We start from the raw sequence: 13,365 nt of genomic DNA, 5'->3' as shown, positions 1-13,365 counted from the left end.
ATGTTCTAACTTTTGCCAGTGTAGAGTACGCTGCTGTCGTTATCCTATTTATATGTGCCTCAGGAGATAGATTAGGTGTTACGTCCACCCCCAGGTCTCTTTCGCGCGTCGTCACAGGTAGGCTGTTCCCCTTCATTGTGTACTGTCCCTTTGGTCTCCTATCTCCTAGTCCCATTTCCATAACTTTACATTTGCTCGTGTTGAATTCCAGTAGCCATTTCTCTGACCATCTCTGCAACCTGTTCAGGTCCTCTTGGAGGATCCTGCAATCCTCATCTGTCACAACTCTTCTCATCAACTTTGCGTCATCCTCAAACATCGACATGTAGGACTCTACGCCTGTAAACATGTCGTTAACATATAAAAGAAATAGAACTGGTCCCAGCACCGATCCTTGTGGTACTCCACTTGTTACTGTTCGCCAGTCCGACTTCTCGCCCCTTACCATAACTCTTTGGCTCCTTCCTGTTAGGTAGTTCCTTATCCATGCTAGGACCTTTCCCACCACCCCCGCCTGCCTCTCGAGCTTGAACAGCAGTCTCATGTGCGGTACTGTGTCAAAGGCTTTTTGGCAGTCCAGAAATATGCAGTCTGCCCAACCATCTCTATCCTGTCTGATCCTCGTTATTTTATCATAGAATTCCAGAAGGTTTGTTAGGCACGATTTCCCTGTCCAGAACCCATGTTGATGTTTGTTCACAAACCTAATGTTCTCCAGGTGTGCAACCAGTCGTAGCCTAATTATTCTTTCCAGTATTTTACAGGGGATGCTTATCAGTGATACAGGTCTATAGTTAAGTGCCTCCTCCCTTTCACCTTTCTTGAAGATCGGCACGACATTTGCCTTCTTCCAGTAACTAGGCAATTCTCCCGACATAAGTGACTCTTTAAAGATCATTGCCAGAGGCACGCTGAGGGCCTGCACTGCTTCTTTTAGTATTCACGGTGATACTTTGGGTAACTAGGGTAACCCCTTCCAACAATGGGAGCTGCTCAGGCTCGGTAGTGAACACTCCATGGAAACTGGCATTCAGTGCCTCGCAGATTTCCTTGTCACTTTCAGTATATGCTCCCCCTGTCTTCCTTAGTTTTGTCACTTGGTCGTTCACCGACATTTTTCTTCTTATATGACTGTGTAGTAACTTAGGTTGTTTTTTCGCTTTGATTGCAATATCGTTCTCATAGTCCCTTTCCGATGTTCGTCTTATGTTAATGTAATCGTTCCTAGCTCTGTTGTATCTGATCCTTTTGTTTTGATTGTTGCCGCCGAAGGCGGCTAGTTTATTGTGCACCCCATACTCATCCTGTGAGCGGTAGCGCAAAAGCATTACAGAGGGCACAAAAGGTCTTTATCAGACCTCATCTTAGATTATTACATAAACAATTTCTTCAATCCTTCACACCTTATAGATACAATGTCAGCTAGTTACAGAGAAAGTGCTATTACAAGAGCTACATATTTACAGTAAGTCATCATACATTAATGGTAGGTCTTATCGTTAATACATAATAGTTTGGCCAATGGGGATATTACAGAGTCATAGGGGAGCTTCTGTTTATTATTAGTCCTCACAATACACTACTTGTTTCTGAATCTCATATGTCGTTCATCTACTGGAAGCAAAATGTGGGTACAGTGCAAGGATTTCAGGTAATTTATCCATGGTAATAAGATAGGTTGCCATATCATACAGAGTGAGCTTAGATCTATCCCTAAAAGGCTCAATTTTACAACAATCCAAGATATAGTGTTCGAGTGTGTGTCCCTGCCTATGTCCACACACTTTACACTTTACTTCATCTAAATCCCTATACAAGCTGAACTGCCAGAGATACTTGTAGCCAAGTCTTAGATCCTGTTGTCCTCTGTCCTTTGTCTTCTGTACTTCCTCCACTCCCGCCTGCTGGCCATTTTTGCTTCCTGACACTGTCTATTAAACCATGGGTTATTATATTCCTTCTTATTTTTTCCCTTTACTGTTGGTATAAATCTCTCTTCAGCCTCCTGGCATTTCTGTATGACTAGGTCCATTATATATCTTGAACTGTTTTTCCTCTAATTTCTTCCTCCCACTGCACTTCACCCAGATAGTCCCTTATCCTCTTATAGTCCCCTTTCCTGTAGTCAATTCTCTTTATCCCAGATCTCTTGTCCCATGGTCATAAGTTTGAATTCCATCATGTAGTCAAAGACTGACACAATGGTCACTGGCCCCTAGAGGTATTTCATGCTCTAAATTCTCGATATCTTCTACGTTCTGGGTGAAAATCAGGTCTAATAGGCTCGGTGCATCTCCTCCTCTTTCCCTTGTGTCTTCCTTCACATGTTGTGTTAGGAAATTCCTGTCTATAACATCTATAACACACACACACATCTGTGTGTGTGTGTGTGTGTGTGTGTGTGTGTGTGTGTGTGTGTGTGTGTGTGTGTGTGTGTGTGTGTGTGTGTGTGTGTGTGTGTGTGTGTGTGTGTGTGTGTGCGAGTGTGTACGTGTGTGTGTGTGCGTCCAAGCGTCGTAAGTCTGGCAGTAGAGCCGGGAGCCTGAAGCTGTACGACAATTGGGCTGGCTATCGTTGTTGACACAGCAGTAGAAATTGACTGGGAGGGGGGGGGCACCAACCTTCTAATTGGCAGACACTAAAATACCGTTAATTCATATTTTGCGAAATGGGAACGCGTTGCCTCTCTGCGTGATCCTATTGAAACGTTTCTCGTCCTGGGGAACCTAATGCTCTGCCGTCTGGTCTCAAACAATACATCGCAATTTAGCGTGAAATTGACACAATGCCTAATGGACACAATGCCTTTTGGATACAATGCCTAATGGACACAATGCCTTTTGGATACAATGCCTAATGGACACAATGCCTTTTGGATACAATGCCTAATGGACATAATGCCTATTGGACACAATGCCTATTGGACACAATATGATGTACTATATATCATATCGGCTCACAAACTACAGGGCTTACGAGGCCTGGGTCATACAGTCAGCTTAGGGTAGGTTGAGGCAATTTAGTATATCATTTTTGTGATGTCCAAGGTACCACATACGTCTGATCCCTTTAAACCATTATCATTAACCTTTCTTCTCCTGCCAACCAACCTCCCAAAAATATATAATGGTTACAAATAATAGCAGCAAAGACATGAATAATAATAATTTTAAACTAATAAATACATATGAAACAATTATTAAAAAAAAACAGTTTTATAATCCTCACATTTCATATTCTAACAGCGTTACTGGACATGATCCTGGATGAAATTGGGGTGTTGTAAAGAAAAAAGTCACTTTTAATTATATAATCTATATAAAATGTGAAAGTCTGTGTCTGTCTGTCAGTCTGTCCGTCCGAGGTTGGACGCCAGATGCTGGGTCTTGCCTCGTTAAACATTCTCAAATTAATGATGATTTTATCTGGGGTGCTATAGATAGGTCAGGGTTCGGCCCAATGCCCCCCTGGAGGGGGGTTTGACCTCCAGTTCTTCTACTTCACAAATACTGTTGATAGGAAATGTTCTGCCTCGAATCCATAGATTTTAGCATTAGCTTAAATAATAGTTAACTAACTCACTTATTGGCTGAGAGGGAAGTGAGATCTGTGTGCCCCGTCAGCTGGGCTCATCGTTAAAGTTGTGTATGGAGGTGGTTTCCACAACCTCTTCTCTCACTGTATTCCTCTTGTTGACCACCTATACAGGGTATGAGCATTTTCATCTTTTACATTCAACACATTTAGCTTTCCAACTTCTAGACTCTAGATGGTCTCCCTTCATGCAGGTCGGTGTTCAATCCCCGACCGTCCAAGTGGTTGGGCACCATTCCTTCCCCCGTCCCATCCCAAATCCTTATCCTGACCCCTTCCAAGTGCTATATAGTCGTAATGGCTTGGCGCTTTCCCCTGATAGTTCCCTTCCCCTTCACTTATTGCCTTTCAGAGCGGACGTTCAGATGATATATTTCCTTGGTGGACCTCTAGGCACAACCCCTTGCTTACAGTGGTGCAGGAAGGGTGTGTGGGCTAGGGAGGAGGAGGAGGAAGGGTGTGAGGGGCAGTGAGGTAAGTGGAAGATGGGAAGGGGCGAGTGACGGGGCAAAGGAAGGGGAGGGAGAGGATGTGTGTGTTTTTTGGCCGGACGAAGAGAGGGAGAGTGAGTGTTAGTGTGACAGGGAGAGTGTTTGTTAGTGAGAGAGGGAGAGTGTGTGTTAGTGAGACAGGGAGAGTGTGTATTAGTGAGACAGGGAGAGTGTGTGTTAGTGAGACAGGGAGAGTGTGTGTTAGTGAGACAGGGAGAGTGTGTGTTAGTGAGACAGGGAGAGTGTGTGTTAGTGAGACAGGGAGAGTGAGTTTTAGTGTGACAGGGAGAGTGTGTATTAGTGAGACAGGGAGAGTGTGTGTTAGTGAGACAGGGAGAGTGTGTGTTAGTGAGACAGAGAGAGTGTGTGTTAGTGAGACAGGGAGAGTGTGTGTTAGTGAGACAGGGAGAGTGAGTTTTAGTGTGACAGGGAGAGTGTGTATTAGTGAGACAGGGAGAGTGTGTGTTAGTGTGACAGGGATAGTGTGTGTTAGTGAGACAGGGAGAGTGTGTGTTAGTGTGACAGGGATAGTGTGTGTTAGTGAGACAGGGAGAGTGTGTATTAGTGAGACAGGGAGAGTGTGTGTTAGTGAGACAGGGAGAGTGTGTGTTAGTGTGACAGGGATAGTGTGTGTTAGTGAGACAGGGAGAGTGTGTGTTAGTGTGACAGGGATAGTGTGTGTTAGTGAGACAGGGAGAGTGTGTATTAGTGTGACAGGGAGAGTGTGTATTAGTGTGACAGGGAGAGTGTGTATTAGTGAGACAGGGAGAGTGTGTGTTAGTGAGACAGGGAGAGTGTGTATTAGTGTGACAGGGAGAGTGTGTATTAGTGTGACAGGGATAGTGTGTGTTAGTGAGACAGGGAGAATGTGAGTTAGTGAGACAGGGAGAGTGTGTGTTAGTGAGACAGGGAGAATGTGAGTTAGTGAGACAGGGAGAGTGTGTGTTAGTGAGACAGGGAGAGTGTGTATTAGTGTGACAGGGATAGTGTGTGTTAGTGAGACAGGGAGAGTGTGTGTTAGTGTGACAGGGATAGTGTGTGTTAGTGAGACAGGGAGAGTGTGTATTAGTGAGACAGGGAGAGTGTGTGTTAGTGAGACAGGGAGAGTGTGTATTAGTGTGACAGGGAGAGTGTGTATTAGTGTGACAGGGATAGTGTGTGTTAGTGAGACAGGGAGAATGTGAGTTAGTGAGACAGGGAGAGTGTGTGTTAGTGAGACAGGGAGAGTGTGTGTTAGTGAGACAGGGAGAGTGTGTGTTAGTGTGACAGGGAGAGTGTGTGTTAGTGAGACAGGGAGAGTGTGTGTTAGTGAGACAGGGAGAGTGTGTGTTAGTGTGACAGGGAGAGTGTGTGTTAGTGAGACAGGGAGAGTGTGTGTTAGTGAGACAGGGAGTGTGTGTGTTAGTGAGACAGGGAGAGAGTATGTGTGGAGAGAGACAGAGTTGGTGTGTGTAGGTTAAGATAGGGAGGATGTCTGGGGGAGACAAAAGACCCCAGATTGACCCCGGGCACCGCTGGGTACCCCTCTCCCCCCTCCACCCTCCCATCTAATATTATATAAACATAACATCATTTGCAACTAATATTTCTGCTCTTCAACTGTGTTCAAACTTGATTTAGTATCAGCTCACTACCTCAACAATGCCTCAACAATGCCTCAACTATACCTCAACAGTGCCTCAACAATGCCTCAACTATACCTCAAGAGTGCCTCAACAATACCTCAACAGTGCCTCAACTATACCTCAACAATACCTCAACAATGCCTCAACAATGCCTCAACTATACCTCAACAATACCTCAACAGTGCCTCAACAATGCCTCAACTATACCTCAACAGTGCCTTAACAATACCTCAACAGTGCCTCAACTATACCTCAACAATACCTCAACAATACCTCAACAATGCCTCAACAATACCTCAACAGTGCCTCAACAATGCCTCAACAATACCTCAACAATACCTCAACAGTGCCTCAACAATACCTCAACAATACCTCAACAATGCCTCAACAATACCTCAACTATACCTCAACAATGCCTCAACAATACCTCAACAATGCCTCAACAATACCTCAACAATACCTCAACAATGCCTCAACAATACCTCAACAATACCTCAACAATGCCTCAACAATACCTCAACTATACCTCAACAATGCCTCAACAATACCTCAACAATGCCTCAACAATGCCTCAACAATACCTCAACAATGCCTCAACAATGCCTCAACAATACCTCAACAATGCCTCAACAATGCCTCAACAATACCTCAACAATGCCTCAACAATACCTCAACAATACCTCAACAATGCGACAACAATGCCTCAACAATGCCTCATAAAGGCCTCAACAATACCTCAACAATGCCTCAACAATACCTCAACAATACCTCAACAATGCGACAACAATGCCTCAACAATGCCTCAACAATGCCTCAACAATACCTCAACAATGCCTCAACAATACCTCAACAATGCCTCAACAATGCCTCAACAATACCTCAACAATGCCTCAACAATACCTCAACAATACCTCAACAATGCCTCAACAATACCTCAACAATACCTCAACAGTGCCTCAACAATACCTCAACAATGCCTCAACAATGCCTCAACAATACCTCAACAATGCCTCAACAATACCTCAACAATACCTCAACAATGCGACAACAATGCCTCAACAATGCCTCATAAAGGCCTCAACAATGCCTCATAAAGGCCTCAACAATGCTTCAACAATGCCTCAACAATGACTCATAAAGGCCTCAACAATGTTCCAACAATGCTTCAACAATGCCTCATAAAGGCCTCAACAATGCCCCAACAATGCCTCATAAAGGCCTCAACAATGCCCCAACAATGCCTCATAAAGGCCTCAACAATGCCTCAACAATGTCCCAACAATGCCTCAACAATGCCTCATAAAGGCCTCAACAATACCCCAACAATGCCTCAACCATGCTTCAACAATGCCTCAACAATGCCCCAACATTGCCTCAACAATGCCCCAACAATGCCTCAACAATGCCCCAACAATGCCCCAACATTGCCTCATAAAGGCCTCAACAATGCCTCAACAATGTTCCAACAATGCTTCAACAATGCCTCATAAAGGCCTCAACAATGCCCCAACAATGCCTCATAAAGGCCTCAACAATGCCCCAACAATGCCTCATAAAGGCCTCAACAATGCCTCAACAATGTCCCAACAATGCCTCAACAATGCCTCATAAAGGCCTCAACAATACCCCAACAATGCCTCAACCATGCTTCAACAATGCTTCAACAATGCCTCAACATTGCCTCAACAATGCCCCAACAATGCCTCAACAATGCCCGAACAATGCCCCCACATTGCCTCATAAAGGCCTCAACAATGCCTCAACAATGTACCAACAATGCCTCAACAATGCCTCATAAAGGCCTCAACAATACCCCAACAATGCCTCAACCATGCTTCAGCAATGCCTCAACAATGCCCCAACATTGCCTCAACAATGACCCAACAATGCCTCAACAATGCCCTAACAATGCCCCAACAATGCCCCAACAATGCCTCATAAAGGCCTCAACAATGCCTCAACAATGTCCCAACAATGCTTCAACAATGCCTCATAAAGGCCTCAACAATACCTCAACAGTGCCTCAACAATACCTCAACAATACCACAACAATGCCTCAACAATACCTCAACAATACCTCAACAGTGCCTCAACAATACCTCAACAATGCCTCAACAATGCCTCAACAATACCTCAACAATGCCTCAACAATACCTCAACAATACCTCAACAATGCGACAACAATGCCTCAACAATGCCTCATAAAGGCCTCAACAATGCCTCATAAAGGCCTCAACAATGCCTCAACAATGCCTCAACAATGACTCATAAAGGCCTCAACAATGTTCCAACAATGCTTCAACAATGCCTCATAAAGGCCTCAACAATGCCCCAACAATGCCTCATAAAGGCCTCAACAATGCCCCAACAATGCCTCATAAAGGCCTCAACAATGCCTCAACAATGTCCCAACAATGCCTCAACAATGCCTCATAAAGGCCTCAACAATACCCCAACAATGCCTCAACCATGCTTCAACTATGCCTCAACAATGCCCCAACATTGCCTCAACAATGCCCCAACAATGCCTCAACAATGCCCCAACAATGCCCCAACATTGCCTCATAAAGGCCTCAACAATGCCTCAACAATGTTCCAACAATGCTTCAACAATGCCTCATAAAGGCCTCAACAATGCCCCAACAATGCCTCATAAAGGCCTCAACAATGCCCCAACAATGCCTCATAAAGGCCTCAACAATGCCTCAACAATGTCCCAACAATGCCTCAACAATGCCTCATAAAGACCTCAACAATACCCCAACAATGCCTCAACCATGCTTCAACAATGCTTCAACAATGCCCCAACATTGCCTCAACAATGCCCCAACAATGCCTCAACAATGCCCGAACAATGCCCCCACATTGCCTCATAAAGGCCTCAACAATGCCTCAACAATGTACCAACAATGCCTCAACAATGCCTCATAAAGGCCTCAACAATACCCCAACAATGCCTCAACCATGCTTCAGCAATGCCTCAACAATGCCCCAACATTGCCTCAACAATGCCCCAACAATGCCTCAACAATGCCCTAACAATGCCCCAACAATGCCCCAACAATGCCTCATAAAGGCCTCAACAATGCCTCAACAATGTCCCAACAATGCTTCAACAATGCCTCATAAAGGCCTCAACAATGCCTCAACCATGCTTCAACAATGCCTCAACAATACCCCAACATTGCCTCAACAATGCCTCAACAATGCCTCAACAATGCCTCAACAATGCCCCAACAATGCGTCAACAATGCGTCAACAATACCTCAACAATGCCTCAACAATGCCTCAACAATGCCCCAACAATGCCCCAACATTGCCTCAACAATGCCTCAACAATGCCTCAACAATGCCCCAACAATGCGTCAACAATGCCTCAATAATACCTCAACAATGCCTCAACAATACCTCAACAATGCCTCAACAATGCCTCAATAATACCTCAACAATGCCTCAACAATGAACCAACAATGCCTCAACAATGAACCAACAATGCCTCAATAATACATCAACAATGTCTCAACAATGCCTCAACAATGCCACAACAATGCCTCAACAATGTCTCAACAATGAACCAACAATGCCTCAATAATACATCAACAATGCCTCAACAATGCCTCAACAATGCCTCAACCATGCATCAACAATGCCTCAACAATACCTACACAATTCCTCAACAATGCCTCAACAATGCCTCAAAAATTCCCCAATAATGCTCCAACAATACCGCCACATTGCCCCAACAATGCCTCAACAATGCCCCAACAATGCCTCAACAATACATCAACAATGCCCTAACAATTACCCAAAAATACCTCAGCAATGCTTCAACAATGCCTCAACAATGTCTGAACAATGCCTCAACAATGCCTCACCAATGCCTCAACAATGCCTCAACAATACCTCAACAATGCCTCAACAATGCCCCAATAATGCCTCAACATTACCTTAACAATGCCCCAACAATACCTCAACAATGCCTCATAAAGGCCTCAACAATGCCTCATAAAGGCCTCAACAATTCCTCAACAATACCTCAACAATTCCTCAACAATACCTCAACAATGCCTCATAAAGGCCTCAACAATGCCTCAACAATACCTCAACAATTCCTCAACAATGCCCCAACAATACCTCAAAAATACCCCAACAAGGCCTCAACAAGGCCTTACAATGCCTCAACAATGCCCCAACAAGGCCTCATCAAGGCCTCAAGAAGGCCTCAACAAGGCCTTAACAATGCCTCAACAAGGCCCCAACAATGCCTCAACAAGGCCTCAACAATGCCCCAACAATGCCTCAACAATGCCCCAACAATGCCTCAACAATGCCCCAACAATGCCTCAACAATGCCTCAACAATGCCTCAACAATACCCGAACAATGACTCAACTATTCCTTGAGGCCAGAAGATGATTTGACTGATTTTCAGGCTACATTACTAATAGCATATTGAGGTTCAATGATATAAAGCGTGTGTTTGGAGCACCGAGGATGCTGGTTCTAATCCCCCCTCATGGTTCCTGCTGATTTTCTCATTGATTCATCCCATTAACGTGATCTCTTTGTATAATAATAATAATAATAATAATAATAATAATAATAATAATAATAATAATAATAATAATAATAATAATAATAATAATAATAATAATAATATAAAGAATATTTATTCAAATAATATTACGAATAATCAAAATAATGAAAACATTAAGCAATATTCATGAACATTGTTTCACGTCGTACAAAATAAAATTGAAGGGAAGCCAAATATGCCGACAGTTCCTGAGACAAATATAGTGGCAATATTCAAGCTTAGCAGAGTTTGGATTTTAAATGTGTCAGAGGATGGTTGGAATTGGAGGAGCATCGATACCCTGCACTCTGGTCTCATTTGTTGTCGAGCAAGGAACAGACTGCTACAGTGAGGTAGTGCTTCATGAAGGTGAAGGAAAGACCAAATTTATGCTTCAGTGTATTAAAAAAAAAAAAAAAATCGGATGTACCCTACATCCATTCTCAAGGTTAAAGTTACAACGTTCCTTCCCTTAACTTAACTTTTCACAGAGAAAAGATTACCAGTTCGTGAGGGAAAATGGAGTTAATAGAAGAATGGATCATGAAAACGCAATCATTTATTATCAGAGTTTCTGCATGTACCACATAGGGTCAAGTGCATCATGTACCACATAGGGTCAAGTGCATCATGTACCACATAGGGTCAAGTGCATCATGTACCACATAGGGTCAAGTGCATCATGTACCACATAGGGTCAAGTGCATCATGTACCACATAGGGTCAAGTGCATCATGTACCACATAGGGTCAAGTGCATCATGTACCACATAGGGTCAAGTGCATCATGTACCACATAGGGTCAAGTGCATCATGTACCACATAGGGTCAAGTGCATCATGTACCACATAGGGTCAAGTGCATCATGTACCACATAGGGGCAAGTGCATCATGTACCACATAGGGTCAAGTGCATCATGTACCACATAGAGTCAAGTGCATCATGTACCACATAGAGTCAAGTGCATCATGTACCACATAGGGACCAGTGCATCATGTACCACATAGGGTCAAGTGCATCATGTACCACATAGGGTCAAGTGCATCATGTACCACATAGGGTCAAGTGCATCATGTACCACATAGGGTCAAGTGCATCATGTACCACATAGAGTCAAGTGCATCATGTACCACATAGGGTCAAGTGCATAATTTTTGCTTCTCCTTCGATTAGCAACTCAATTTTAAAATATATTTAATAATTCTTTAATCCACTTAAACATTTAAAATCCAACCTCTGCTAAGCTTGAATGTTGCCACTAAATTTCCCTCGGAGAGTGCAGGCATATTTGGCTTCCCTTAAGCTATATTTTTTATGACGTGTGGAATTTTGTTCAATATTTTTATTATTTATTTGATAACAAATATATTTAATACTTTGAAGGTAACTTAAACAAAGTTTGACTGTGAACAGGAATCTCAACTTTATGGCGAGTACTCAATGTTAGAACTAATTCTCGTGCTGCAGAGTACTATCCTTCCCCCAGCATGTTGGTGATGCGCTAGCCATGATAGTTTGTTAACATGCTAGTGTTAGCATGTTGACATGCTAGTATTAACATATTGACATGCTAGTTTCCTAAAGTTGACATGAAGTTAACATGCTAGTTTCCTAACGCATCTTGCTGTAACATTTTTCATGTTTCGTAAAGAATAAATGTTCATTCATTAAAGCATAGAAAATTATATAAGGTAATAGAGTAATGAGAACTCAGGTGACCTTAGTGAGCATGGCTTTTTGAACAGTAACGTCCCATGTTGGCAGTCAGCTGAGTAGCGCCAGTGAATGATTGCAGATGTTGTGAATGTTGCAGATATCTATATTGATTTTTTTTACTTATTTACATTCCACCAAGCGAATAACGAAGCACATTCCCATATGATACTCACTACCACAGAACTGATAGTGAGTAGTCGTCCAGCTGTGAAGACTCCCCAGTGATAGTGGTGTACCAGCTGTGAAGACTCCTCAGTGATAGTGGTGTACCAGCTGTGAAGACTTCCCAGTGATAGTGGTGTAGACTCCCAGCAGTGAAGACTCCCCAGTGATAGTGGTGTACCAGCTGTGAAGACTCCTCAGTGATAGTGGTGTACCAGCTGTGAAGACTTCCCAGTGATAGTGGTGTAGACTCCCAGCAGTGAAGACTCCCCAGTGATAGTGGTGTACCAGCTGTGAAGACTCCCCAGTGATAGTGGTGTACCAGCTGTGAAGACTCTCCAGTGATAGTGGTGTACCAGCTGTGAAGACTCCCCAGTGATAGTGGTGTACCAGCTGTGAAGACATCCCTGTGGTTTACCAGCTGTGAAGACTCCCCAGTGATAGTGGTGTACCAGCTGTGAAGACTCCCCAGTGATAGTGGTGTACCAGCTGTGAAGACTCCCCAGTGATAGTGGTGTACCAGCTGTGAAGACTTCCCAGTGATAGTGGTGTACCAGCTGTGAAGAGTACGCAGTGACAGTGGTGTACCAGCTGTGAAGACTTCCCTGTGGTGTACCAGCTGTGAAGACTCCCCAGTGATAGTGGTGTACCAGCTGTGAAGACTCCCCAGTGATAGTGGTGTACCAGCTGTGAAGACTCCTCAGTGATAGTGGAGTACCAGCTGTGAAGACTACGCAGTGACAGTGGTGTACCAGCTGTGAAGACTCCCCAGTGATAGTGGTGTACCAGCTGTGAAGACTCCTCAGTGATAGTGGTGTACCAGCTGTGAAGTCTACTCAGTGAAAGTGGTGTACCAGCTGTGAAGACTTCCCAGTGATAGTGGTGTACCAGCTGTGAAGACTCCTCAGTGATAGTGGTGTACCAGCTGTGAAGACTCCCCAGTGGTAGTGGTGTACCAGCTGTGAAGACTCCCCAGTGATAGTGGTGTACCAGCTGTGAAGACTCCTCAGTGATAGTGGTGTACCAGCTGTGAAGTCTACTCAGTGAAAGTGGTGTACCAGCTGTGAAGACTCCCCAGTGATAGTGGTGTACCAGCTGTGAAGACTTCCCAGTGATAGTGGTGTACCAGCTGTGAAGACTCCCCAGTGATAGTGGTGTATCAGCTGTGATCACTCCCCAGTGATAGTGGTGTACCAGCTGTG

General features: G+C 44.0%; 1 protein-coding gene across 1 annotated transcript; it reads left to right on the top strand.

Moving 5' to 3' along the window:
- Positions 1-9,477: 9,477 nt before the first annotated feature.
- Positions 9,478-10,125, top strand: LOC138369705 (uncharacterized). The gene has a single exon (XM_069333139.1). It carries the CDS (start codon positions 9,478-9,480, stop codon positions 10,123-10,125), a length of 648 nt encoding a protein of 215 aa, XP_069189240.1.
- Positions 10,126-13,365: the final 3,240 nt, after the last annotated feature.

This window comes from Procambarus clarkii, chromosome 29, assembly GCF_040958095.1.
Source record: "Procambarus clarkii isolate CNS0578487 chromosome 29, FALCON_Pclarkii_2.0, whole genome shotgun sequence".
In the NCBI taxonomy this organism is placed as follows: domain Eukaryota; kingdom Metazoa; phylum Arthropoda; class Malacostraca; order Decapoda; family Cambaridae; genus Procambarus; species Procambarus clarkii.
The sequence above is the reverse complement of the archived record's forward strand: the minus strand, read 5'-3'. Positions and strand labels throughout refer to the sequence as shown.

What these genes read in the sequence shown, in the direction of transcription:
- LOC138369705 (XM_069333139.1), top strand. Translation starts at nt 9,478, where the DNA reads ATGCCTCAACAATACATCAACAATGCCCTAACAATTACCCAAAAATAC.